The 24,371-nt window shown below is 36.4% G+C and overlaps 1 protein-coding gene across 1 annotated transcript in view; it reads left to right on the top strand.

The window, feature by feature from the left end:
* XRCC4 (X-ray repair cross complementing 4) overlaps window positions 1–24,371 on the top strand; it is a 110,520-nt gene that overhangs the window by 2,792 nt on the left and 83,357 nt on the right. Inside the window, exons 2-3 of the mRNA XM_060761733.2 lie at window positions 6,943–7,095; window positions 8,154–8,344. Of these exons, the coding sequence (XP_060617716.2) occupies window positions 6,957–7,095; window positions 8,154–8,344 (330 nt within the window). The 5' untranslated portion in view covers window positions 6,943–6,956. The remainder of the gene's footprint in view (window positions 1–6,942; window positions 7,096–8,153; window positions 8,345–24,371) is intronic.

Below are 24,371 nucleotides of genomic sequence, written 5' to 3'. Positions count from 1 at the left end.
TGCTCCTGACAATTCTCATTCATTTATGGCAACTGAAATGCATGGGACCAGAAGTGTTTTGGATTTCAACACACCTGCATTTGTATATATGTGCCTAATAAGGTATTTTGGGAGATGGGACCCAAGTAAACACGAAATTCATTTTTGTTTCAGATACACCTCGGCGACATTGCCTCACAGTAATTTAATGCAATATTTTAATCAATTTTGTGCACAAAGTAAAGTTTGTGTGATTATCAGAAAGCAAGGCAATACTATCTTAGCAACCCATGTGGGCAATTTTGGAGTATTCCAGGTTTCCGAGTTAGACATCCCAATCCATAGTTTCATCCATTATTATTATTATTTACACACCGCTTTATCTCTCCTGAAGGAGACTTAAAGTAGCTTACATTAAAAGTATGACCACATAATTTAAAATATACAAATATGTGAACATTGAAACAGAATTAAACATAACAGTATTTAAAATCGTTCCCACTGCCCAGTAAGTTAATCGTGCTGTTTTATTCCAGAAAAGCTTTTCGATACTCTGTTGGTAGACCTAAGTATTTGCTACACGGTTTTCACATTACATGTCCATAGGATTTGCTAGTTCTGCCCCAAAAGAAATAGCAGTCATCAACAGCATGCAATAGTAAAAACATTCAGCATCATTTTGCTCATCCAGATTAATCTTAGACCACTAAACTTGGGCTTCTGGTTTATTGGGAAAATTTCTCTCCTTCTCAGTGTTCACATAAATTAATCAAATCACGTTAAACACCGCAGAACTTTTCCAGAAGTAACTCTCTGATTTTAGCAAGTCTTCATATATGCTTTGATGGCTTATTGCAGCCTGTTGATTGTTTAGTTGCTCATCCTGAAGGAATTTGTGAACAGGAGATTTGTGTTTTTCCCCATCCAGACCAACATATGGTAAATATCTGCTTTTGCTATCAGTTTAAGGAAGATATTCTTGCTTCTACCAAACTGAAACCTATTTCCCCTGAGCACAGCACAGAAATAAAATGATAGGTATCTGAAAGGGCATCCTTTGTGGACTACTTCTGTCTGTTTATTTTCCTTATTGGCTTAATATATTGAAGTCCTGCTCGTATTCTAGCAATTTTTAGATAGTGTCCATCAGTAATCTAAGAGGTAATTCATATCATCCAATAGATCACAAATGGAAACTGGATGTAGTCAAGCAACATCACAGTATGGTCAAGATGGCAAATGTTATGGTATTAATGAGGAAGAATAAACAAGCTAGAAGAGGCTATAGAAGTTTGCTTTTCCCTGAGCCTATTGGGAAAAGCAGGATTTAGCCTCCACTTCCCCCCAATGAAAGGGGGAAACCGCAAATACAAACACACACACATACACACCCTTCCAAGAGAACACCTCTCTAGAGCTGGCTCTACACTGCCAACATATCCAAGGATATGTTCCCAGATTATCAGATTATCTCCGATTATCTGCCAGTATAGACTCATAATCCAGTTCAAAGCAGACAACCTGGGATCAGATCCTTTAGGTCCTCCACTGTGATCTTAAGATCAAATTCCAATAGAGTCATTGTGGAGGACCTCTAAATGCCTAATCCTTTCTCTAGGAATCTCTCAGTCCTCCAGTGCATTTTTATAAACATCAGCTAGACATTGACCATAAAGTTGCACTGGAGGATCTAGGCCCCTTCTACACTACCATGTAATCCAGATTATCAAAGCAGATCATCCACATTATCTGCTTTTAACTGGGTTATCTGAGACTACATTGCCCTATAATCCTGTTCAAAGCAGATAATCTGGATTTTATATTGCAGTGTAGAAGGAGCCCTTTCAAAAGGGAATATACTAATTAAATCTACAGATAGTCAAATTCATAAAAGTGAAATCTACAGTGTGGAGAACCAACTTTAAACTGTTTTTGTACTTTGAAATCAATAATCTGAGGACAAGGGAAGAGAGGAAAAAGGGGAGAGAAATCTATCCATTTTCAAAGCAGCTGAAAAAGGAAAGAAAGGATTGATCTTGACTGTTTCTGCCAAATCAGAAAATTGGTGCATATGTTAGTTATATGAGAAGGAGTTACTCTGAATATAGTTATCCACTGACGTAGCTAAAATGAAATTTGATCCTGATATGTATGGTAAGGTGTTGGGTATTCATGTTTTCTTACAGTGGTTGAAGAACTTTTCAGACATACTGTGATTTTTGGCAATATCCCAATGTCCATTATGTTTTATAATGTTTCATGATAGTTGTGGCTGAATATGAAGGAATTCTTATTCTTAAGGGAAAAGATGGGGTATAAATAAAGCAAGTGTTTTATTTTGCAATTTTTGCAAATTAAGTTATTGATTTGGTATGTTACTTCTCAACTGTATGTTTCTTTTGTTAAATGATCACTTTCCTTTTCTAAGAACAATAACTTTCTTAGTTGCAATCATTTAGAACTCATGAGATGCATGAAGATGATAGACCTGAGATTAGTGTATTAATCCCTGCTTTACTTCTGTTTTCATTCCATTTCCTTCATATTGCAAGAGTTATAATCAAATCAAGTTTGCAAACAGAAGCCAGCTTGAATGTTTAATGACAGCTAGTTAAAATGATCCAGGAATCCTGTACAGTTGTGAGGATAAAGGCCAAATTAAATCCCATCCAAAACACAGAGGAATACAGGTGGCAGGAAACTAATTATGAATCCTAGAGAAGTGTTGGCTTAAGTTGTCTTCAGTAGATCCATTTTTTTTTTTTTGCTATGAAACACACCAGAGAATTGAGATTTATTGCCTCTTCCTTCAGGGAAAAATGTTCTGTAATGATCATAAATGTGTGTAAAAGTATTCTTTCAGGTCCATTATCTAATCTCAAAAATGAAAAATTGTATTTCCTCTATTGGAGGGGTAAAAAACCAAATGATCTGAAAATATGAAATTTAGACATCCTCTGAGACATTTTGGCAAAAGAAGGAAACGAAGGAAATTCAGACCTGTGTTGGATTGTCTAGATCTTTCTTTACTGTAAAACACATTTGTATGAACTTCAGTAAAATCTCTATAATCAAAACACTGGTTGCAATCCTAGCAATTTTTAGACATATCCCTTAAGCCATGCTAATTTGAAGTGATAGCAATTTGAACAGAAGACCTGGAACCAAACATAAGCAGATACCAAGGGCTCACTGTATTAGGGACAAAAAGTACTATACCCTAATTCAAAATGCAATAGATGAATTGGGACAGTTTTTGTTGCAGCTATTTTTCTCCCTTAAATAAAACACTGCCCTGCATGTGTCAGATGTTTGAAACCCAAAGGTGTATTTTGCGATTCTTAAGGTGACAGCAGGCATGTAGCCGGAGGGGGGGGGGGGCTTGAGGGGCTTCAGCCCCCCCCCCCCGAAATTCTCATGGTGGTTCACGAAAAGGCCTTACTGGTGCATTATTTAAACTGTTATGTTTATTCATATCATGATCTGATCACCATACTCAATATATCCCATATGCATGGGGGTATTGGGGTAATTATACAAAAGGTTTGCTAGGCTAGACCCTCTTTCGCTCAGACTCAGCCCCCCCCCAAACCCCCCCTGAAAAAAATTTAGCCCCCCCCCCCCCCCCCGAAACGAAATCCTGGCTACGGGCCTGGGTGACAGTGTGCTAAAATGCCTACTTCATGGATCTAATTATGTGTGGATTTTCAAGCAAACTTAATGACCCATCAGCTCAGATGGATATTTCTAAGAACAACAACTTTCTTAGTTGCAGTCATTTAGAACTCATGTGATGCATGAAGATGATAAACCTGAGATTAGTGTATTAATTCCTGATTTTCTTCTGTTTTCATTGCATTTCCTTCATATTGCAAGAGTTATAATCAAATCAAGTTTGCAAACAGAAGCCAGCTTGAAAGTTAAATATTACCTCTTAATTGGCATCTTTCGTGGTCCTCTGCCAAGTATTGTGTTTGCTTCCTGGCCTTCTGGAGCACACAGAAGCCAATAGCTGCTCTGGCACGCAAGATGGGCAATGCTGATGCAAGTGCACATCTTGATTTTCACACTGACACAATTTTTTGCTACGTGGTAAGGCTGGCTAGGACCCATGTGCCATGTGGACGGAATTGGTTCGTAAATGCTGCTGTAACCCCCACCCCCGGCTTTAGGTCTGCATGTTCCAAAAACTTAATGGCTGAGATTTGCAACACCTGCTGCTGAAACCTTTCTCACCCAGGCTTTCTCAAAAGTCAGCCATGGAAGCCAAAAATGAAAGGCGAACTTGAAATATCAATGATACTCTGTGGAGCAGTCAAAAAAAATTAAGACTTGGCTTCTGTATTGTGCCTGAGTGCTATCCAAAGCAGCATACAAAATCATTTTGTTAACTAGTTTTTAAACAACTGTCTTGTTTATTCATCTAGGCTGTGAGCTGTCATTGTTGAAAGAGCAGACTCCCAAGTAATTACATGCCAGCCAACAGCTGATTCTTCCCCAGAAGGAAGCATTGCCTAATAAAGATCATAGATGCCAAACACCAAAGACACAAAGTACTAAAGAGAAGCATCTCAATCGTCAACTGTCTGATGTTCTCAGTACAGCCAGTGATGTACAAATTTGGGGTGGAACTTAGTTCATTCCACCTGCAATTCAATCTTTGTTCTTTAGGAATTATATGGTGAGGTGTTGATATGTAATATGACTCTTTGTGCCCTTGGGAGCAAAGCACTGACTCATCTATTGCTATAGTCAATCAGTTTTCCTAAAGCTTTTCTTTGTATTAACCAAGGAACAGTGAAACTGAATGGGTTAATTTTGCAGACATAGCTAATGTATTAAGATTTGCAGAAGCAGCATTATTAAATCTTTAAAAGCATACTAGGGCACTCCCCTTTGAGTATTACTAGTTCATATATGTTCATTATAGGATTAAAAAAACAATTTAACTATCTTCAAAATGAAGTGGTGTTGGCAAATTCTTGACTTCACCAATTTGATTTAATTAAATAATAATATTGATAATATACAAGAAAAATCCTCACAGACATCATCCAACCAGCTTCCATATCAGACACTTTCAAAAGCTTTGTTTGAAATCTTGTAAAGCATTTCAAATATTTTCTCAAAAGAAATTACATTTTAGCAAATTTAGTGTGATGTTTGTTTAAAGGTTTTCAGAGGAATTCATAATAGTGCATTTGGATGTAATCTGTGTGGGTAGCTTTGAAATATATTTCTTCCTGGCTCAAACATAGATAGTGCTTTTGCCCTGTAATTTTTCAGCCGAATTTGGAAAAATGATTTGACATCGAAGGATAAAGTATGTGACGCCTGTATTTCTGCAGAGTTCTGCAAATACCTTAAATGTAGGGATACATTTGTTATTTCGGTTGTGGGAAGCTTGTATCTCTGTCTTGCTCAGGTCCACTGTTGCATTATGTTATATTAGACTTTTCTAAACACCTTTAAGCCTTCTGCATATCAATAATGTATCAACATGTTTCAGGACTGAGAAGTCTTCCTGCTCTGAGTTATCCATTCACTCAGGCTAAACCACAGGAGACTCAAAAACCACCAGCATCTTAGTGCAAATTGAGGCTTCCAGTATAATGACCTTATCAGATAGGGGAACACCCCGTGCCAATTTTGCAGCAAGTGTGGTGAAATGGCAGGCTTGAGGGCAACAGTTCTCCTATCACATAGGGGGAGCATTGCCCAAACAAGTGTGTTGGCTGCATTGGAGGCAGAACAACATGGGAAGGCTCCTGTGTTTGAGGGGAAAGCAGCCAAAGATATTTCCACCTCGTTTGGAGGTGGGGCCTCTGCTGAAAGCCACACCATTGTGTGCTGGCCAGCGTGGAGTTCCATCCCTGAAGAAGGCTCGATGTGTCCTAGAGCACTTGAGGTGGTAAATCAGAGCGTTCTTGCTCTTAATGATTGCAGCGTTAGTGAAAATACCAAATTTCCATTTGCCTTGAGCCTTGGAATGTTCTGATGATGATATCCTTGGACCCTCTGTTAGAGCTAAAATGTACTGGGCAGCGAATACTTGCTTGTTCTCGGATGGTCTTGCCAAAAGTCCTTACCTCCCAATCTTCTATTTTACTTTGGTAAATTTAAAGATAATCTTATTTATTACACAAATAATGTGTAATTATGAAAACATCTTTAAACCTTTGCTTTGATTATTTCAGGAATTCATTCAGGAGTCCAGGGTGGAATGTTTATTTTCATTGTAGTTTGAATATCTTTTTCCAGTCATGATTGTGATGTCTGATTCATGGGCTGAATCCAGTTATTACCACAAACTGAAATTAAATCAATTGAAAGGATGAGACTGTTAATTTCAACAGTTATAAAAGTTCAATTCATTCAATTGATCTGTTGTGTTTGAAAAGGGATTTAGCCTTATTCCTTCAGTATTATTTTAAATGAATGGTTCCCTACTTCTTTATGTGTTTTATAATGCAGCTGTTTTATAACATTTTCAGCAGAACCTCAGTGTCTTTAAAGAGGGGAAATCTTTTTGGACCCAGATCCAGCCATGCATATGAGCAGCTTGTATATTGCTAATGTTTACATTGGAGAAGTACATATTATGAATCAGTGGGTTTTTTTTACCTCCTTTGGTAATTCAAGGAAATTATTTTTAGATTTTTTTCCTTTTAGTTTCTATCAGTTCTGTGTAACTTTTTCTTTTTGAATATAAAACATGCTGTTTTAGATTATAAAGGAGATGCAGATTTTGTTTAGTATATCAGCTATGAAAATTATGTGGGAAAATAAAGTTTGCAAGTTATTTTGTCTCATTTTAAAATACAGGTTCCATATCTATATTAATATATGGAATTGTGCAGTTCTGTAGCTTGCCAGTGTTATATTTTGAATGTCTAGCCTTTTCTTTGAACTTGGAATATATTAAATAGTATTCTCCCTATCCCCATCCATTTTTCATTACAGCTGACTAGAATGTAATGGAGAAGAAAGTGAGAAGAATCTATCCTCTTTCTGATCCAGACACCACCTATTTTCTGCAAATAGCCTGGCAGAAAGATCTGGGCACCGGTTTCGATGTTATTCTCACCGATGGCCAATCAGCTTGGTCTGGGAAAGGTGATTTCCATTTATTACTATGTGTTTATTGTAGTTTATGTAGACAATTATATATACAAATTAAGACTTAGGGTTTCCTTAATGTTCTGGATGGAGTTACATTTCCCCCTGAAAAATTGTGCTCACAGCTTGGGAGCATTCCTGGATCCATCCCATCAAATGCCAGCTCAAATCCCTTCAAATGTCAGCTCAGTCAGGAGTACTAACTGCAAGTATTGGTTATAACATTTAAAGCCTTACATGGTTTGGATTTAGGTTAACCTACGGGATCACCACCTCCCATATAATCTACCCTGGACCCCAAAGTCCTCTGGGGGATGTTTATTCCAATCAGACAGAACCTGACTGGGAACCATCACCTAGAGGATTTCTTAATCAGCCACCCAAGACTGTGGAATGACCTGCCAGAAGTGATTCGACAAGTAAATGAGCTGTCAGCATTTATTTATTTATTTATTTATTTATGGTATTTGTATCCTGTTCCTTCTCAGCCCCCAAAGAGAGACTCAGGACAGCTTACATTTGGCAGCAATTCGATGCCACTACATATAACACAGAAATATAATAACAATTAAAACAATAAGTAAAATATTCATTAAAACAGTAAAAAACAGTATTAATAGCCGTAACTGAAGACTATGTCTTCCAGCAGGCCTATCCAGTCACTTTTAAATGATGAATTTTAAATTTACATTCTATTTGTATTTTAATATATGTATTTTTATTGTATTTTAATCCTTCCACTGGGTATATGTGTTTTAATGGCTGTATTCTATGGTATGTATTTTAACTTTGTTGTGCCCCGCCTTGAGGTGTGAGGAGAGGTGGACAACAAATACAATTTATTTGTTAAATTATATGAAGTAATATATCACACCGATCACTCTTCTGTATTTTGAAGAAAACTTGTAAACAGTGACAGTATTATATACTTGTAAAATTAAATAAATTTAATTGTATTTCATAACTATAGATAAAAATGTGTGTTTGGCAACAAATACTGATTATCAAATTGATTTTCTTCTGAATTTTAATTCTAACAAAATTCCACTTTCTAGTGCCCAAAGAAGAGGTTTCTAAGGAGGCAGCTGACATGGAAATGGAACAAGATAAATATGTTGAAGAACTTAGAAAAGTGTTTTTAACTGATGGAGTATCTACAAATACCTACAATTTTGATATTTCTAAAGAAGAGACAAATGGAGACAGCCTTCATTTTTTCTATGAAAAAAAATTAAGAGATCTATCTGTAAGTAATGCTGTTTCACCAATTGATTTCATGTGCAGTAGGGCATAAATTATCAGTAATAGAGATACTGCTGAGCTGTTTCTTAAACCCTGAAGAATTGTACAAAAGACAGATGCCTAATTCTCAAGACAGTGTTTCATTTTAAAAATCAAGATGAAGGGCAATTATGTGTATCTATATGTCTTCTAAAAATCTATTAATCTGTATACACTTTAATTTGATTTTTTTAATTCTAAAACATTTTGAGTAGGGAGCTATCTTGTTCAACATAAACGTGTATTGACAGTTGTTACTGTCTGAAGTCTGAACAATGAAGATGGTATATTTGCTTTGACAAGGGAGTCAAAACAAAACAGAATAAAATTAATAAGAGTAGCTGAAATAATAAAATATTTATGTAGTTATTTTCCTGGGAATTTAATATTTTGGAGTTAGCGGCATTTATTGATTTAGACTTCAAACTCCTTAGACAATTGCATATCTTGTGTAATTTGAAACATGACAGGATTTGCCTGCATGTGGCTACCATTGATTGTATACAAAAAATATTTGCCACAGGAGGCAAACTATGACTTGTTATTATCTGTAATGGCTTTCGGATTTGTGATATACTTTTGCTTGAAATTTTAGGGGAAAACATTTCTTCACTGCAGAAGGTTCAAAGTTTACCCCCTGAAGTTCTTTTTCTTCTTTTATCCTCTCCTTCCCTTCCTTCAACTTCCATTGAGGTATATAAATCTCTCTCTGTGTGTGTATCTTCTCTTCCCCACAGATATCTGCAACTTTGTGTGAAAAAATGAATAGCTACACCAAACTATTGCATAAGCATGGGTTTAAAGAAAATAGTATTTTCTTTTTAAAAAGTTATATATGCAAATATTTTTACAAAAAGATGAAAAGAAGTACACACCTCAGTAGCATGTGCTGTTTTACCTATAGAATAGTTGTTGCACCCAGGACTCTATAGTCTCGGCATGGTATTGTAGCTTAAAGTATTATGTAGCTATTGAAAGTACTTCTGTAGTGTTAGAACAGCTGTGCTAGAAGCACATGTCTGGAGTATTTTGCAGTAATTTGTAATTAAGTCCTCATTCTAGTAATAAAGGTATTACTGTTAGATTATGACTTTGATTTTACAGTATCAATATATTTGCTCCTTTTGTGTAACTGTATAGTGTACTTAAGTGCATAAATTAATTGTGTATAAGGAATTTCACATGGCTCATCCTGTGTTGAGAAAAAAAAGATGGATGGGAACAGAGTGTGGCTACAGCATAAAGCTTGTAGCATGCACATAATTTAGAGCAGTGATTCTCAACCTGTGGGTCCTCAGATGTTTTGGCCTTCAACTCCCAGAAATCCAAACAGCTGGTAAACTGGCTAGGATTTCTGGGAGTTGTAGGCCAAAACACCTGGGGACCCACAGGTTGAGAACCACTGATTTAGAGCAACTAATAGTAAATAGTAATGTTTATGAAATGGAGAAACACAGTTAAAATTAAGTTGTAATGGCAACTAAATAAAATATAGGATGTAGTATCTGTAAATACTGACTGGCTTTAACAAAGATATTATTGAATGTTTTGTGTGGTGTCATGTTAAAGTGCTGTCTTGTGTCCTACAAGTAGATAGAATGTTACTCTGCAGTATATTTGTCCTGTAGGCTTGTGCATTTCGGCTGAACCTCAATCTGTTTCTGCTTGCCAGGTTCTGGTAGACCCCCATACCTGTTTTCTTGCACCTTCCGAAAACAGGCGGCTGGCCGGATAGTCTTTTTGATCCTCACCTGAAAAATATGGCTAGATCTTGCCCATTGGCGGCAATGGGGATCTTACAAGGCTCCCCTTTCTGTTCCTGACACCTTTTCCTTTCTTCCTGCAAGGGAGCCTGGGTTTCATAAACCTGTTTAAGAAAGCACCCTATCCAGCCAATTATGGGGGACGACAATGACGACTTCCCAGGCATCCCCATCATTTTAGTAATTGTTTGTCCTTATATCCTTCATTAAGACCTGGATTAAAACATCAGAGTTAAGATACCACTCTTTCTGCGATCCCTTCCTTTCTGTCTATAGAGGAGACCCAGTTTAATGCTTCCTTAAAGCTGTTTTTTCCTACTGTAGAGGAGACAGCACTACAGGTGTGTGCATAGGCTCTCTCCCTGCAAGCAGCTTTCCAAGGCATTTGAAAGAGGCTTCCCACTTCCCAGGGAAGAACAAGCAATCGACCTGGAGCTATCTCCCTGGGTTTGCTTTGAAAAGCTCTCTCTTTGCTCTGCCTGGAGTGGTGTCTTTTTCTCCCTCATGCCTTTCTGTGGGTTTAATTCTTCCTTAAAGCGGTTTCTATATTCTACTCTAGAGGAGAGGTAAATAGGTGGTAGTAGTTTTCTGAGAATGAGGCTTTTCTTTTTGTTTGCTGGGATTACTATTACAAATAATTATTATCTTTTAGAAGTTTTTTTTCTGAAGGAGAAGAGGGAAAGAAAAAAAGAAGCTAAAATGGTGACTCTCCAAGCCCCCAAATACATGCGCATATCACCCACCCAAAGTCTTGCACTTTCCCAACTCCCAGTCAGTCCCACTAAATAAAAAGTATCGAGAAAATAAAGGAAAATAAAAAAGATTGAAGAGAGTGGCCAAGTCAGAAGCCAAGCCAAAACATACACTGAAGCCAGCATGCAACAGTGATACCGAATAGGGGAGGAGAAGGAGTGATCCACTGCCATGTAGTCCCGTTACGAATGGGAATCCATGACGGCTGGGCCCTTGCCGTTATGGCCACCTGTATCAGCCAAAGAAGCCAGATTGGCTGAAGGAAAACAGCTAAAACGGATCCACGCACAAGTTATTGCCCTATATTACTGTCTTGTTTTTTCCACCCCATTCAGATTGCATTTTTGCATGGATACTGTGATTGTTCTAGCTCATTGAACCATAAGTTTCAGAAAGTGATTTTCTAGGCACATGAGTCACAGTTGGAAGTTGTAAACTGTTTGTGAAGTTTGTGACACGAAATCTGCAATGCACGAATTATGATCAGACTGTAATTTAAAGTGCACATTATTTGAAATAAAATAAATTGTAAACTCAGTAGGTCATGCTTTCAATTAAATTAGTTTAAGAATTAGAAACCTGAGTAGCTACATTTATTTATCACATTTCTATCCTACCATGTGTTTCTTAGCTTTATAGAGCCTACTGATTTATCAAAGGCCACCCAGTGAGCTTCATGGGTGAGTGAGAATATAGGCCCAGGAAATCTAGATGTGAATGGTGAGGCTGACACCCATGTGCTCTGATTATGACAATAACCAGTGCCTTTATCTTTGCTTGCAAAGTGCTAACATTCTTTTTAAGAAGCATGTCTAATAGTAATGGGTTGTTAAAAATTAACTTGATAAGCATGTGGAAATATATCAAACAATATGGTTAGTTTTCATGACCATACCAGTCAAGAAGGTGTTCTGGGATGTGTAACCCAGTACTTACCTCTCTTAAGCCTCTATTTGAAATTTTCAAGGGAAGTCAATTAATTGTTTCTGTCAAAACATATCCACAGCTGAACCAAAGAAAGCAAGATAATGGACTAAAATGAAGGGAAGGGAAGGAAAACAGACTGATACCTGGGAAACATTTTCACTTGGCAAAGTACGCCTGTCTTTGGAAATATTTGCTGAAGAAAATATTCTTCAGTTACATGCTACTGTAACTAGACAAAGTATTGGAAAATCCCTTCTAATGAATAGTCCTCTATTGGCAATGAAATACAATTTATGGCATAATTATGTACTTTCCTGCATAGATATGTAGAATTCTTTGATTTGCAAGTCCGTATATAGGGACATTAAAATTCTCCAAGCAGTTGTGTTGCAGTGAAGTACTAATTATAAAAGTTATCACACAAATTAGAATTGGATAAACTGGGGTTATGTAATCTAATCATACAATGTATTGTACTTCCCTTATAATGATGCAAATGCTCAGTAGCTACAGTTTGTGAAAGAAACAGATAAGATAATTTGAAAAGTAGAGCAGATTAAAAGGTTAGTAACTTGACAGTTGTTACATATTTTTTGCAATGCCAGGGAGTCTAAAGGAACTATTAAGGTGAACTGCTGCTTTGTTGTGTTGTTCTCAGTCTGCCTTTCAAACTATTTATAAATTGTATTCAGTTTATGATTTTTTTGTACTTCTAACTTTTATTGTGTGTAAATGACAAACAAAAAAGCAAAAATAAAGCACAAATAGTACAGTAACTACCCGAAACTGTAAAATTACATCTTATCAAACTCTTCCCCTCCATGTTTGTTTTTTTACGTGGCACTAGTTTCATTGCCAGTTAGTTTATGACTCATGTCAGATGCTGCTATTAAGCTTTCAAATGCTCCCATTCAGGATGCACAAGAGAGCATTGTCTTCTTTATTGGATCCCCTGAGCCTTTGGATAATATAATACAGATTCCATGTTAAGTTATATTATTTGTAGAAATTACTATTAATAGGTATTGGAAACAAGTTTTCTTTTCTGAGATGGTCCCAGTATTGTGGTATTGTGGAATGCCCTTTCCTGTGAACCTTGGTTGGCTGTTTTATGTCTGTTTAAAATATTATTTTAAAATTTCCTGATATGATGACATTTTTCAAGCTATCTTATTTCTTTTAATTTTGAAATAATTTTAAAGTGTGTCTTGCATTGTTTGCTGGTTTAGCTTTCTCTTGTTGCTGTGTGCCTTCAAGTTGTTAATTACTTATGGTGATTTGAATGCAATATTCCTGCTTCTTGGCAGGGGGTTGGACTGGATGGCCCATGAGGTCTCTTCCAACTCTTTGATTCTATGATTCTAGGATTCTATGACACTAAAATGAAACTATCATAGCGTTATTCTGGCAAATTTGTTCAGGGAGGATTTGGCTTTGCTTTCCTTTGACTGGGGAAACTAAGAGAGTGTCACTTGTCCAATTAGTAGATTTCTATGGTTGAACAGTTATTTGAACTATCGAATAGGCTAATGCTCAAATTATTATACCATGCTGATCCTTTTGGATTTCTACCTTTCTAGATTTCCTAATCCAATATTCGTATGATTAGCATGAAAAATAAGTTCTAGTCCCTCTAAACAGATATGAATGAGTGATACTGGATCCTGGGGGTTTGTACAGTTAAATGCCAACCTATATAAAGTTGTTAAATTGTAACTGTTGACTATGATTCCACTTGTACACTTGCATCAGTTACTCTAGCTCAGTGTTTCTCTGTGTTCCTCCGGATGTTTTCCAAAAACAGCCAGTTTACTAGGAATAATGGGATCTGAAGTCCAAAACATCTGGAGGAGCACAGTGAGAAACTCTGCTCCTCGTTCTTGTTAAGCAGCACAATTTTAGCATCATACAATTCCTATAAAACAATACAAAACATCCTTCTCTCTGAAGAACAATATAAAATGTCACCTGATGTCAACATATGACTTTAACTTGGAATTTAGAGATTTGCTTTAAAACGTGGTTACTACAAACAGTAGTAGAATTTAGAGATTTGCTTTAAAATGTGGTTACTACAAATAGTAGTACTTTTAATTGGAAATAAATTGTTTAGTATAGGTGGAGCATTATAACAACATAAAATATGGATGTGTGTGTTCTCTTTCTCCAAGTTACCTTTTGTCTTGTGGAGACAATAGGTTTTCTTAGGCAGGGGATATATAGAGTTGTGGTAGCTCATTGCTTTAGCTGATAGCAAATTCAAATGAATGTTTTTTTTGTTTTAAAACATTTAATGAAGCAATAAAATAGATATATGACACTGCCTAGGTCTTGGTGGATTGCTCTGTTTTGAACTTGCAACCAAAGGTCAATGGGACAGTGGTGTGCCAGAGATTTGTGTAAATTACAGCTCAAATCATCAAATTATCTTTTACTAATTTCTTTTGTCTTTTAAAGCAGGTATCCTTTCTTATAGAGTTTTAACATGCTGCTCTTCTGAAACACCCTTAGGCTGGTAAGGGCAAATTAAGCTGTTGAGAATTTAATTAAAATAACAATAGACTTGGTACACAGTGGGGCTTGTGTGTCAAAGCAGCTGCAGAGCAAAATGGGCCACACACACTGAGAGCTCAGTAAGGGGCCATTGAGACTTGGCCAGCTAAACTGCTGCCACCTAAACAAACACCATAACAAGAGTCAGTGATTTACTGTTTGATCTAAGTAGGTGACCACTTGGAAGTAAATCTTTCCAAGTACTTCAGCTAGCAACCTTTTGCCTATTGCAAATAATGGGACTCCTGCAAGACTTTCTCATTGGAGGTGGCAATTAAATTGATTAAAGGGCTCTTGAGAAACATTATTTGAGGGCTAGCAACATTTCCATAGAATAGGCAGGTATTTTCTCTCTCTCTTTTAAAGGAATACTAGCAAAATCTCAGTAAAAGATATTCTAACAACATGTGGAAAACTGTGCCTTAACCATGTTTAAGAAAGAAACCTTTCTAATTTGCTTCAGCTTTTCCAAAGCAACATTTTTGTTTTTGTTTTTTTGATACTATGTTCCAAAATGTAGGTTGTAAAACAGAAGGATAATTTTAATTTTGAAACTGACTAGACCATAACAACATGTGCATGTACATTTCTTTTTTTTAATGCTTCTAAAAGTTTCCAAATGGTAATGTTAAGGATCTAAAGTCTGTGCATCTAGTTTTTTTATATTGGAATTCATGCTGTTTACTGCAGCTCTTGGCATTGCAAATCAGCATTTACAGATGCTTGTTCAATTTAGTAAAAATCAGTTCTTCCCATGAGGAAAATCTTTAATCATAGCCTATTGTCCAGACTCAGTTTCTATTAAAATAGACAAACAAAACACACAAAAAACAGAAACAAAAGATTAATCTAGAGATTTTTCAACACAGATTGCAATTTATGTTATAAAATTAGTTTTCCTCACATTATTTATAGTATTAACAAAAATGGCTTATAAACTAATAAACCCATGTGTTGCTTTCAGGTCTCTTCTTACTTCAGCCCAGGAAGTTGTTCTCGCTTCAATCTGGTGAGAATGGCTTAAGTTTTAAATGTCTAGCCTTTCTTACTGATAAATGCCAAAATGTTAAAATTATTTCTTTGGAGGTTTTTGTCAATCAGATGAATATTTTCTTATTTCTACTGTTCAAGCTAGAGAGCCACCCATTACGAGAAGGGATATGGGCAAATTGAAGAAGGGTTTTGTTTGTTTGTTTAGTTTAGCACACATTAGCAGATGTCTCTCTTCATGAGCAAGGGATATTTTGGAGATCTGGAAATTGATCCTGATTGAAAGTTTACTAATGAGCCCCTCCAAAAGCTTTGTATTGCTGTACAGACCAGAAGGCTTCCTCAAAGCCCATCCTTTTCAAGAAGATGACTTTCTCCTTTTGTACATTTTCTTTCTCTTTGCCTTCAGGTCATTTCTAACCCTGTCATGGAGTCTTCTTGTTCAGATTTGTCAGAAGAGGCTAGGTGTGACTTGCTCAAGGTCACACTGAGCCTCAAACCCTGGTGTCCCGGGTTCCAGCACTCAAACCACTACAAGTCTTTCTCTGTATAGTTAGCTTCTTGAAAAGGAAGGGTTTAAAAGTACTGATAAAGTTGACTGACAATTGATCAAATCCATGCTTCAAAGGCTCTTGGGATTCCTCTGGAGCAAAGGGGGCTTATCTGAGAAGGGAGAGCTATGAAAGTTCAGAATTGCTGGCTGATAACTAAACCAATTTGCACCTTCAGGATTTCTTGTCCATCTCTCCTTCAGTGAATAAAGCCTCTGCAGACTTCTAACAGAGAAAGAAAATCCCAGAAGGTTCTCCCTGCTGTTCCATACACAAGCTACAATGTTTTGCAGGAGTTTGCTTGTTCTCATTATTTTTAATATTCAGAAGTGAGTGCCTGTTCTCATCTAGTTAAAATGATACCATTATGATGAAGAGTAAATTATCAACAGAGCTGAAAGCCTCTCCTCTCATGCAAAACTCACACATACACTTTGTGTGTGTGTGTCGGGAGAGGGGGGTCTAAGTGGTGTCATTCCCCCAAACATAAGGTTCTCACAGTGACCACAAACCTTTTGAGTTGTCGTGTATGTGTTTGTGTGTGTCTAATGGAAACCCAATGGAAAGGGGAGGAGGATGCAATATCCTGCAAAGGGAGATGCTAACTAACTGTAATAGTGAACAGCTCTCCCTGCTGCAATCTTTTGTTGTTGATCCTATTTTTTAAATGCCGGTTTCAAGTGAAGTTGTATGTTGAAGACCGGTATGTATATATTCTTATTTTATTATTGAAATATGCTGTAGATAAAATAATTGAGAAGATCTCATATTTTCATAAAAAACAATTAAGAGCATCATAAATAAGGGTGGACTTTCTGAATTGGGACTTTGGACTTTGCTGCCTCATACAAATTTGCTTCCCACTTGCTACTTTTTTCCTCATATGCTCTTAGGTTTTTCCATTTGTAGCTGCTGGCAGCTTCAAAAGTCGGGGTGTTAAGTCCACCCCATTATAAATCTGACAACATCCCCTCTTGTCAGAGTTATAATGGGGAAAAGAGGAAAAAAAGAATTTTGGCAACATAAAAGTGAAAGTCAAGCATCAAGTCTTGTCTGTGGTTAATAACCATTTAGCCTAATGACCAGTTCATGGATTCATTGAATGGCTAGATTTGACATGTTAAAACCACATGTTGGTAACATACACCATTTTAGTCATTTTCATAAATTAACTGAATTATTACATGGTAAGTATGGTTTGCAGTTCATGTTCTTTGTCTGTCTAAATGATTAAAATATTTCAGGGTTTTTTAAAACTATATTTCTAGTCTAGGATACATATCGTATGCCAGTATCTTTTTTTTCTCCTTTACTAATATGTTTGATAGCTTAACTTATGAGGTCATGTGCCTGGAGTTCTATGTCATCTCTATAAATGTGAAATTCTGAAACTATATTCTGAAATTCTGAAAGTATATAACAAGTACAATACCAGGATTAAAATTAAGTATACATTTCCTTGAAGCTCACCTAAATCCATCCCCTTTCTATTTTACGATTCTATAACCTACTCTCAGTTGAACAGTTCTTGGTCATTTTTGGCTAACATTCAATACAGTCACAATTACATAGTTAGTCATGGGATGACAATTCCAGTCACTCTGAGAAGAAACAGATTATTGGATCCTGTTTCAGTTCAATTTTGAAGATTTTGAGAGAAGAAGCTAGTCCAGTTGACAGAGGGAGGATGTAGTGCCCTCATTGGTTATTTAGAGTCTCCTTGTGGAGAGAAAAAGTAAGGCATAAATAAACATAACAAATAATAATTCCAGAGGCTTTTAATATCTATTTAGAACATCTGGCAAAATCAAGAGTAGAGGCCACATCTATGGACACATTCTAGGAAGTGTAGGTTGGAGGTTGCTGCTGCACCACATAGTATTTTTCTTGTGGAATATTGTATATTTTATACAGTTTCCTATATTGTGGGGCATGTTGCAGGTTTTTAGAAAGGGGATAAAATCCTACTTCCTCAACAGTGTTTATGTCAAATTTGTTTTAAAAAACTGCAGCATTTCTTATTTATCTGACAGATGTAAAGAAAGTTCATGTAGCAACATAATTTCCTAAAAAGTTAACATCTGTGGAAATGAAACTTAAGCTAGCACAGATGATTCATGCTTGTTATAAATTTTTTTTTATAAGATACTACCAAAATAATTTTTGAATTTTGATCAAAAGTTTTATGAACTTTGATCATAAAATGGAAAATCAGAAAAATATGATTTGGCAGGATGTGTAAACAACTTACCTTCTGAAAAAAAGCTCTTGTTGAACCATCAGATATGGAGAAGAGAACAAAGTTCAGATGTTTGTATTGCATGTGTGTTTGTGTCCTTTGACACCGAGACTCTTTGAGTCCTATCCAGCTAAATATTTTGTTGCTCCATCCTCATATATTACTACATCACACTGATTGGCTCATGTGAAAGTGATAGTGCTTGAGAAGTGTACAGACATATAGAAATGTCACTGTGGTACGTGACAGTACTTGTTGGTTACGATTCATGTTTGGTTTATAGATTGGAATAGTGTTGTCTTTGTATCTGTCTACTCTCTGTAGGATATTTTGTAGGTCTTTCTTACCATTGGGTGCTTCAGTGCTTTCAGCCATGTTCTGGGGTTTTAATGTTTTACTGGCGCATTCGGACTCTTATGTCTGTTCCTAAATCTGACTCTTATTAGGCTTTCATGATGTAGCACTGGTGCAATTGCAGTATCCTGAGTTGCTGTGCTGATGGAGAGACACATCTTTTGTTAATTTCATGACTGTTTTGGTGTTCATTTTTTAACTAAAGAACTTAAAACTACACAAAAGTTTCCTTGAAGGGATCCTTCTACTTGTTAAGCAATCATTTTATAACTAGGCAAGGAAATTCATAGTCATCTGTGACCAGGAGAAGATACATTTTCCCCAGCTTTAAATGAATCATATTCATGGGCTGTATTTTTTGACCTTTAGGGCTAATACTGCCTTTAGAGTGTGATGATAGCCGTGACGGGTTAAACCCAGGGATATTGAAAGCTTGTGGATTTTAATTGCCATGTAATTTAAATCAGACCTGCCAGACAGTATTTGTATAACATTTTAAGCACAAAGGTTTGTGTCTGGCATACTTCCAATGCTGCATGTGTTCATCAAATGTTGTTTAGTCATTGTAGCATATTTATGTTATCTGGAAACACATGTATTTAGTTTCCTGAACAATGGGCTTTAATCAGGGCCACCTCTTAGATATAGACAATAAGGACAACAACTATATAACAAGTACAATGCCAGGATTAAAATTAAGTATACATTTCCTTGAAGCTCACCTAAATCCATCCCCTTTCTATTTTACGATTCTGGACTATGGTTGCTAAAGATGGATTGTGCGAAGGATTTATTCATCTCAGATTTTATAGTTTGGACAATGGCCAAAACATTAAAGCACTTATGGATAAATATAGAAGGAAGTAACTGTTATCCATGGATGTTTATGTAGACGTAAAACTGGTCCTTGCTTTTCTCTTTCCTCACAACCTTTTCATGTAAAATTTCATCATGCTTTTCTAATGGCAATGTCTGTATCTGGGGAAAAAATGCATGGCTACAGTCTCTACCACCTCACAAAGCATACCTCCCATGATGAAAACTGCTTTAGAAATAAACAAGAATTTCAAATCCAGTTTACAAAGCTATAGTTGTGAATAAAATAGTTGTGCATATCTACAAGCCTTTACCAAAGATCCTTGTTGCACTATGTTCATTAATTATAAAAAATGTACATAAGTGTTATGGTACTGTTTTTCTATTACCAGTATGTTAAAATATTTGTTTATGGCATCTGATTCCAAACTCTATTTGCGCTGCTCTCACTAATTTTGTACAGTGTTTTGTGAAGGATAATGCTTTGTGGAATTAGCCTTTAGTTTATTCTCTCCTGTGTGATTATTTGGTTAAAAAGATACTATAGAGGCTTTTGAAGTTTACTTCACCAAAGAACCAAGTCCTTGTCAGTCTGAAGTTTATCCACACCTCTAAGTGTTGGATAAGTTGTTTACCTTAAAAATCAAAACAATAAGCAAATAAGATGTAATGAGTCACACCAAAAATCTTTCTGTTCCCACAGTGGCCAACTAGATGCCCTTGGGAATATCACAATCAAGCTGTGAAAGCAACGGTATTCTCCCGCTCATGCTCTCCAGCAACTGTTGTTGAAAGACATACTGCCACCAGTAATATACAATCATCATGCAATTGAATTGTGCAAAGTATTCAATGTGTGGCTTCCATTCAATGTAGACTTCCATTTTGTCTAAAAGCTATATGGTATTGGTGGTGTTATTTTCTGTTGCATTCTTAATTATTCCAATCATGATATTTATCTTTTTTTCACAGCAGCCTCAAATTTGGTTGACTCTTTCATTGTGCTGTGCCCCACAGCAGCATGGGAATAGGAGGATGGAGGGATGTAGATAAGGATGGGAATCTGAGATAGTTTTGTACTACTCATGCAGATTTTTTCCATGCTTTTTTAGGATGCAGGCCATTTTCATTGGGAAAAATTCCAGGGACATTTTTTCCTATAATTATTTGTCCCAATCTTTCTGCCCTAAGGCAAGTCACTCACATGCATCGCACAATTGCACTCTCTCCTCTAAAGTTGGATAGACTGCCATCCAGATGACAATAGGCCAAAAGCAGAGAGCAAGGAGGGTAAATCAAGCCAAGCATTGCCAGTATGATTCCAGCAGTAGTTTAGTGCAGGGTCCAGATATATTGAACAGATGTACGGGACAATATAAAAGAAAATGTAGCATTTTCTCTCATTAATCCCAGAAGAAAAAAATAACTTGCTGTCAGACTCCTGAGTGTTGTTATAATGGAGAGGTGGAATAAAAATAAGTTTTATAAAGAGTGCTGATCTTTTAAAATGCTGCCTATGAGGTTGATCAAGTTGAGAAAGAATAATTGACCAAAGCAATCCAATTAATTTCATGGCCGGTGGAGACTTCATTTTGGAGATCACAACACTCTGACAAATCTATCACCTCAAATAATCATAACAATAGAACCGAAACCTGCCCAAAGACTTACAGAGAGACTGGTCTATCATTTCATTTCCAGAAAATCAGTAGTACTCATTCCAGTAAGCCAGTGTATTATTATGAAAAAGAAATTATCCCTTTGCATGTTATATAAATATTTGATTGGCTGAAAGTTTACTGTAGACATGAGATTAGATGTACTACTCAGAATGCAGAGAACAGAAAATCTGCTTTTGTTCAAACTGACTGTGTAAAGGAATATATAGGTTGATTGTTATTATGCTGTGGTAGAGTAGTTCTTAAAGTCATCATCCAATTAAGTTGTTTAATATCTGAAAAAATAATAATTTAGTTACCCAGATACCATACTTCTATGAATCCCATAAAACTGCTTGACATAGTAAAGCACAAATATCAAATAATCATCAGTTTGCAGAACTTTATGCAGTTTATTGGAACTATTATTTCAACTGCTAAAGAAAAGATTATAGATCCCATTCAAAGTCTAGCGTTAAAAGCCAAGATCCCTCCAAAGATGCCTAATCTCTTAAAATGACTTGTGAAAAAACTTGGCATTTTGGTAGAGAAACATGAAACTGATGGAACAAAAAGTTTATTCATATACTGCCTTTACAATTTGCACTTTCTCCTGGTAATGAACAGTCCTGTCCTTGAGTGTCTTATGAAAGCAATCTGATTAAGCATAAATGATGTTTTGAATTGGCAGAGAAGAATAATTGTGTAGTCCAACATTTAGTGGGTGCCTTTTTATATGTTGAAGTCCATACTGTTGAAACAACGTTTGGTATTTATATTTACTGTGTACAATAGGCTATGAACGTCTTATTATAATTAAATAATAATAATAATATAATAATAATAATTTATTTATAGACCAACCTATTTCCTTGAAGGGACTCGGGGCAGTTTCCAACACTTATGGCACTTATATTTGTTTATATAGCACTTTTTTCTCTTAAAGAGACTTAAAGCGGTGAACAGTGGTAAAAACAACACATTTTAAAACCTAAAGATTATAAACATTTGAATAGATTTAAACTTAGATATTATTATATTTATTTATTTAGGTTTTTGTGTTTGACTAACATTTCTAGACTTCTACATGACAATACAGTACATTCAATTCAAGTCAATAAATAAAAAATAAAATCAATAACATGTGACCATAGGCAAAGCAGTTTATAGCACCCCTAAGTAGAAATAGTCAGAATCATGAGCTTCAGCCATACATAGCATAGAACAGGAATCGAAAGCCTTTGACCCATTTTTGGCCAAACCCTTTATCCAAATACTGTACCTTGAAGGCTAGTGTGAAGAGGAATAAAAGTGATGGTTCCTGTGAAAGAAGGTATGCAGTCATGTGGCTGAGTCTTGCAATTGTGCTTTACTTGTTTTATAGGAATGGTAGCTAGTGGCTTCCTTGTCAGTGTGGCAGTGAGCAAACTCCAGGATTTAGTTTCACTTTAAATGACCTACATCATTTTCCAAAAGGCAACTTGGACAGCTGCTTCCAAATTTCAGACTAATTCCCATAATGGATTAATCACCTCATTGACGTGCGACTTACTTGCCATCGTTACATTTTCAACCACTTTGCTTATTCTTTCACTTTTTCCACTAATTGGATTACCATCATCTGAAAGGGACAGGGAAGTTTGGCTGTCCCCAGATGGTACCTCACCATTTCCATAGAATGAGATGGACAGCTAGTCTTGCTCTTTTGGTGTTTTATTGTTTAATAGGTATCCCAAAACAAAATAGTCTCTTTTGTGTTGAGTGTATTGTTCCCTGAACACAGCATACTTTAGTAACTTTGATGTTAATTTATGGTGTATCTGCCAAACACCACTACTATTTTTTCCATAGAGAGAAAACTCCATGACCTAGATTTGCCTGCAACATCTCTTTTTCAAAATAGCAAAATTACTGTTAGTTCTAATTGTTTTCTTAAATATTTAGGAGTTTCTCTTTAATGTTTAGCATTATGTATATTAGTCCCTCCAACCCTTAAAGCAGGGAGCACTTTAATGGAACCACGCTGAACAATATCCACGCATTAAGCTGGAACAGCTGTAGATTGACTTGTTGGTCCGCAAGGCCTGTGGGATTGGCTCAAATTCATCTTGGATCTCACTAATATTTCATGCATTTAGCCTTTTGTGTTCTTTGCTGGCTTGACTGTGAAGAAAAAAAAAACTTTCCAAAAATGTCCTTCAGCTGTAATATTTAAAATAAACAGGCAATGTATTGCTGTGGTAACCAGACAGCACCCATGAATTGGGTTGGCTTTGTAAACCTTAGAAATGTGCGAGAAATGTGCGAGACATTCATGTCAAAGGGTAAACTTCCCTTAAGTTTCTCTTACATTTGTCTAAATACAATTACTCTCTTTTTATTTTGTTGCTACATGATTGCCATGCTTGAATATCCACGGAAAGAAAATTGTGCTATGTTAACTTGCTACTTTCCTGTTGCCAGAACTTTATGGAGATGGCAGGACAATGCCGCAGATCCCCTGATGGAGAGATCTTTGAACTGGACTCCATATAAATCTAAAGCATTCTTGCAGATTTTAAACATTGTCATGGCAATATATGAGAGCATTATTTGGAAGAGCAGTAACGTTCTTGAGTAAGAGCTCACATTTGAAGCTGTATTCTTTGTATTTTAGCTCCAAACATACTCTCTAAATGTATCATCACAGCGTGAATCAGTGCTCACAGATCAGATGGTAAAGGATACATAGTTGTATGACACCCCCCCCCCCTTCTTGGCAGAATTATGTGAAGCATTATTTTATTTCCCTCACTTTGTTCTATTGGACAAGGGAAGAAAAGAGCTTTAGAGTGTCCTGGATCATGGTAAGGGTAAAGGTTTTTCCCTGACATTAAGTCTAGTCGTGTCCTACTCTGGGGGTTGATGCTCATCTCCATCTCTAAGCCAAAGAGCCAGCATTGTCCATAGACACCTCCAAGGTCATGTGGCTGGCATGACTGCATGGAGTGCTGTTACCTTCCCACCAGAGCTGTACCTATTGATCTACTCACATTTGCATGTTTTCGAACTGCAAGGTTGGCAAAAGCTAGGGCTAACAGTGGGAGCTCACACCACTCTCTGGATTTGAACCTGCAACCTTTTGGTCAACAAGTCCAGCAGCTTAGCGGTTTAACCCACTGCGCCACCAGGGGCTCCTTGATCATACCTTAAGTATAAACCCATACTTATCCATAATTATAGTCAACAGATTTGCAGTATTCCTGTTAGAAGTGTAAACCCTTCTTAACATAAGCAGAGGTATTATTTATATCATTCCAGCTCTCACATGAAAGTGTAGAAAGGATATATATGAGAGCATGGTTAATATGATAATGGATCACATCGCTTCCAGACCAAATGCTTGGTC

This window comes from Anolis sagrei, chromosome 2, assembly GCF_037176765.1.
Source record: "Anolis sagrei isolate rAnoSag1 chromosome 2, rAnoSag1.mat, whole genome shotgun sequence".
Taxonomy (NCBI): Eukaryota; Metazoa; Chordata; class Lepidosauria; order Squamata; family Dactyloidae; genus Anolis; species Anolis sagrei.
This window is presented reverse-complemented; position numbering and strand designations above follow the sequence as displayed.